This window comes from Sardina pilchardus, chromosome 19 (assembly GCF_963854185.1).
Source record: "Sardina pilchardus chromosome 19, fSarPil1.1, whole genome shotgun sequence".
NCBI lineage: Eukaryota > Metazoa > Chordata > Actinopteri > Clupeiformes > Clupeidae > Sardina > Sardina pilchardus.
The window spans coordinates 9,536,758-9,541,757 of record NC_085012.1 but is presented as its reverse complement, the minus strand read 5'-3'; the positions used below and the strand labels follow the sequence as shown (position 1 = coordinate 9,541,757).

At 49.7% G+C, this 5,000-nt stretch overlaps 1 protein-coding gene across 1 annotated transcript in view; it reads right to left on the bottom strand.

The window, feature by feature from the left end:
• abca4a (ATP-binding cassette, sub-family A (ABC1), member 4a) overlaps positions 1-5,000 on the bottom strand; it is a 57,767-nt gene that overhangs the window by 40,661 nt on the left and 12,106 nt on the right. The window contains exons 7-8 of the mRNA XM_062521389.1: positions 4,735-4,932; positions 1,260-1,349 (exon numbers count right to left, since the gene is read on the bottom strand). Of these exons, the coding sequence (XP_062377373.1) occupies positions 1,260-1,349; positions 4,735-4,932 (288 nt within the window). The remainder of the gene's footprint in view (positions 1-1,259; positions 1,350-4,734; positions 4,933-5,000) is intronic.

The following is a 5,000-nucleotide window of genomic DNA, read 5'->3' as shown; positions in this document are numbered from 1 at the left end:
CCTCTAAATTTAGCCAGTGTGGATGCTGAAGCGCGGGCTGTGCGATGGATGCCTCTGAAGAGAGGGGGAAACCCACAACCCACCATCCCTCTCACACACATCAAAGGCACCGAGCAGCTGTGCCACCCCTGCAGGGAGACCCCGTACGGAGAGACAGGTGTGTGGAGCTGATCGCAACACCTTTTTCGGATTTGTGCGCCCCTCCCCGCTGTTAGCCAGGTTCAAACGGAGCTATATTTGTCTCACAGGGGAAGGCGGAATGGCTAACAGAGCCGTGTAATTTGCGAAGGGGCGTAGCGATGGGAGGGGGGTGGGGGTGGGTGGTGGTGGAGTGGGGTGGGGTGTGACTTCTAATTTCTTTTTCCTGCATCTGGAATGCGTTTGCATCTCGGAAGGCGGCCCGAGGTGGAATTTGGAAAATGGCACGGGGGCCGTCCGTAGGCCTGCCGACGCAGAGGAATGCTGCTACGGCAACAGGATGTCACCATGTTCACTGAGACGCCCCGGAGGCCATCTATCCATCCAGTAACACACACACACACACACACACACACACACACACAGACACACACACAGACACACACACATACACACACATGCATACACACACATACACAAACACACAGAGACACACACATAATCACCCACGCACACGCACACACACACAGACATGCACGCACACACACAGATACGTATACATTCACACACACACACACACACACACACACACACACACACACACACACACACAGACACAGACACACAGACACACATTCTCACACACACACACACACACACACACGCCTCCTCCATCCCCGCAATCACAACCCCACCCTGATGTCGAGTATGACGGGGGGGGGGGGGGGGGGATGGGGAAACATCTCTTCTTTTCCTTCCACCCCCCCGGTCACCTAGTCTCCGAGTCCTGTGTCCTACCCTCCACTTAGCAGTGTCACTGTGCCGCCGGGCGTTGATGGATGGCTCCCTCTGTGGCTTCTGCAGCAGGGCCCTTCCAGAGGACAGCCTCCACATTTAGACGCTCTATGGGCCAGGGAGTTTTTTTTCTTTTTTTCCACACAAAAAAAGCAGCAGACTGGGAGGAAGCCGTCGTTTCCTCAGGCGGCTAAAGATAGGGGCTTCACACGGCTCTGCGTCTTTTGGGTGTGGTGTGTGTGTGTGTGTGTGTGTGTGTGTGTGTGTGTGTGTGTGTGTGTGAATGGAGGGACGTGCGACAGCATCCGAGCGACGTGGCGCTGTACCTCTTGGGTTTTCTCGGACGCTGCCGACAGCACTTGCGACCAGAAGTGCAGGTCCATTCCGGGAGAGCTGCTATCCAGCACGAGAGGGAGCTGAGGAGAGGACAGCAAACAGAGAGAGAGAGAGAAAGAGAAAGAAAGAAAGAAAGAAAGAAAGAAGGAAGGACAGAAGGAAAGAAAGAGATAGAAGCAAGGAAAGGACAGACAAAAAGAATGAAAGAAAGAAAGGAAAGAAACAAAGGAGGGAAGGACAGAAAGACAGATAGAAACAAGGGAGAAAAGACAGAAAGAAAGAAAGAACAAGAAAGAGAGAAAACAAATGAAAAAAGAAAAAACAAAGAAATTAAAAAATACATAAAAAACAAAAAAACATTCAACATCATCAACCATCAGCGCTTTGATCTCCTGGGAGCGGGAGTGGAACCCTGCAGCGTTGACATGATCCTCTCCCGTTTACCGTAAAGTTTACTGGGTCAAGGCAGCAGTGGGGGAGTATGAGTGGACTTGCACTGTAGTGGGGGAGTGCCAGTGTTATATTGCTTCAGCATACCACCACGATGACAGACCCCTAATAACTGCAATGATTTCAGCTGGACCGGACCGGGCCAGAGCCTTTTCCTCGCTGGACGAGATTAGTCACACAAAATCTGCTGAGCTGGGGCCTGCTGGAGCGTCTCTAGGCGCTATGTGTATCCCGTATCCTGAGCTCGGAGTGTTTCCAGCAACAGTCACTTCCAGGGACTCGCCGGCTCTGGCGTTTTGGTGGGAATGGCCAGAGCGGGCTGAAAATACAATGGGCCCCGCGGGCTCAGGAAATGGCGCGTGTTGCCGTGCGGCTAGCGCTTAGAATAAGACATCCTTCCTCCCTCACATTCCATGCTATCTCATGAGAAGAGAGAGGGGGACAGAGGAGAGGAGAGGAGGAGAGGAGGAGAGGAGAAGAGAAAAGGAGAGAAGAGAGGAGAAGAAGAAGAGGAAAAGTAATGAAAGAAAATAAAAGAACAGAAGAAGAGAAAACAGAAAAGAAGAGAAAATAAGAGAAGAGGAGTAGGAGAAGAGAAAAGAAGTGAGGAGAAAATAAAAGAAGAGAGGAGAAGAAGAAGAGGAGAAGAAAGAGAAGGTGAAAAGAAGAGAAATGAAAAGAAAACAGGAGAATAGAACAGAGAAGAAAAGAGAAAAGAAGAGAAGAGAAAGAGAGGAGAAAATAATGGAAGAGAAAAGAAACGAAGAAAAGAGGAAGTGGAAGAGAGAAGAACAAAACAGAACAGGAAAGTCTTGGGCAGAATGAGCGAGTGAGCAAGAGGGGTGAAAAGAACAGACAGAGAGTAAAGGACAGAGGGTGGACTGTACACTAAGGGTGTACGGAATGCAGCCGGCAGGGCTGAGGCCCACTGCTGAGCTGCTGCCTCACATTCCGCTCCCTGACCGGTGGAAACAAACCTGCCCCGTCCATTTCCACGCCACACTTCTCAGCCTCTCTCTCTCTGTCTCTCTATCTCTCTCCCTCTCTCTATCTCTCCCTCACCCTCTCTCTCTCTCTCTCTCTCTATCTCTCTCTCTCTCTCTCCCTGTCTCTCTATCTCTCCGTCCATTTCCACGCCACACTTCTCAGCCTCTCTCTCTCTGTCTCTCTCTCTCCCTCTCTCCCTCACCCTCTCTCTCTCTATCTCTATCTCTCTGTGTGTGTGTGCGTGTGTTATTATGGACAGCGATCTGATGGTTTAGTCTCACAGATAGGCCTGTCTGTCCTAATCCCATTACTGAAATAGGCCACGTCTGTCTGCTGATGACCAACCAGGCTGGTCAGCCGCTCACCCCACCGGCCCCTGGCCACTTTCCCTTCCCTTCCCTTCCCTTCCCACACACACACACACACACACACACACACACACACACACACACACACACACACACACACACACACACACACACACACACACACACACACACACACACACACACACACACACACACACACACACACACACACACACACACACACACACACACACACACACACTCACACACAGACAGCTCTGCGCCGACTTAAACCTCCTGCTCTTTAGATAGGTGGAGTACACAGATAGCAAGACAAGACTCTTCACACTTCTTCCGCATGCATGCTACTTATATCGTAGTGGTAGCACATGTACAGTATGGTCCTAATGTAAATGGAGGGTCTATCAACAAGCACAGTTCTCTTCCTTGAACTATAGAGCTCATATGGGAGCATTAAGCACACTCATCAATGTTTGCGGTTAAGGTCTTGCCCCATAGCATTAAATTAGCATTTAACTTTACACTTTACACTATACAGTACTTGTAAATACATATAGAGTAATTTGTGTTCATACTGATGCAACTGATATATAAGTGCTACTGTAATTTCCCAACTATTAGCCGCAGATTATACATTGATTTAGCAACATTTCTTCAGCTATGAGGTTAAATACAAGGGGGCAGTTAATATGCTACCAATGTGTTTTTTTTTTGTGTTCTTTTTAACATGCATAAAAAACTGTCCTGTGGCTTATACAAAATGCGGATAATACACAGGAAATGACTGTAAATGATCGATATTGATTGGATCATTATTACCCGTTTTATATTTTGCATGTTTGCATGTACGGATTAGGACTAGTGCTCCTGAGGCGCTGGCCTGCTCAGAGGAATTTAGACTCTCCACCACGTCAACTCCGTCCCAGGGCACAGAGGGTTCAGCTGTGTGGCACAGGAAGGGCCTCCAGCACACACACCCTCCTTCTTATAGCCTAATCCCCGTGCACTGTAAACAGCACCATTAAGCGCGCATGAAAAGCAGGCGTAAAGCCTCCGAGTGCCTTTTCCTGACCCCAACTAGCCTCTGTCTCCATTTTAATGACCCCCGTTTCTGCCTTTCTGTTGGGAGAGAACTCGGGGTGTTTTCAAGGCGAGACATGTCGCCTTCACTGGGCCCCACAAGCCAGTGGCCGGCGGCTGAGTGTCCACTGAAAGAGTGCCAACACGGTTGGCACTGCCCAAAAGAGTGACTCCCGGGCATACTGGGAGATCCCGTGAGGCACATTCAGGGGCTCTGCCAAGGAATGTTTTCTTTGTGCATCTATGTAATAATTACAGTGTAATTGCACTGCAAGCACTAGGCAAAAACATACTCAGTGGATTCATTTATTTTAGTGGTTACTTCTACACAGTTCAGCCCTGTTGCCTAACTGTTGGAACAACACGGTTGATGGTCACATTTGAAATGTTCTTGCTATTTTATTATCCAAATACTAATGCCTGGGGGACACTAGATCTGTCTTGCAAGTTGCAACAGACACCCCAGACTTCAATTTTGGTTAGTTAGTTTGGCACTGACATCGTATTATGTTATTAACTGTTGCAACACACACGTCACACTCCAATCCCATCTATCACGGCTGATCAACAGGAACGCTTTTTGGGGCGATCGAGGAGAGAGGAGCTTAAGGCTGCTGACCAGGCGGAAGAGCTTGAAGAAGTCCACGTTGGCGTAGAACTTGTCCTCGATGATCTGCAGCCGCTGCGGCGTGAGGGCACACATGGCGTTGCGGACGGCGTAGAGGCCGCGCCGGCTGGGGAAGATGAGGAAGCGGCCCAGCAGCTCCTGACTGCAGGCGATGTCCTTCAGCTGGAGGTCAGGCACTCCGTACGCAAACTGGGAGAGCAGAGAGGTCGAGGAAGAGAGGGAGGTGGACAAACAAGGGGATGGGAAGAGAGGAAGGA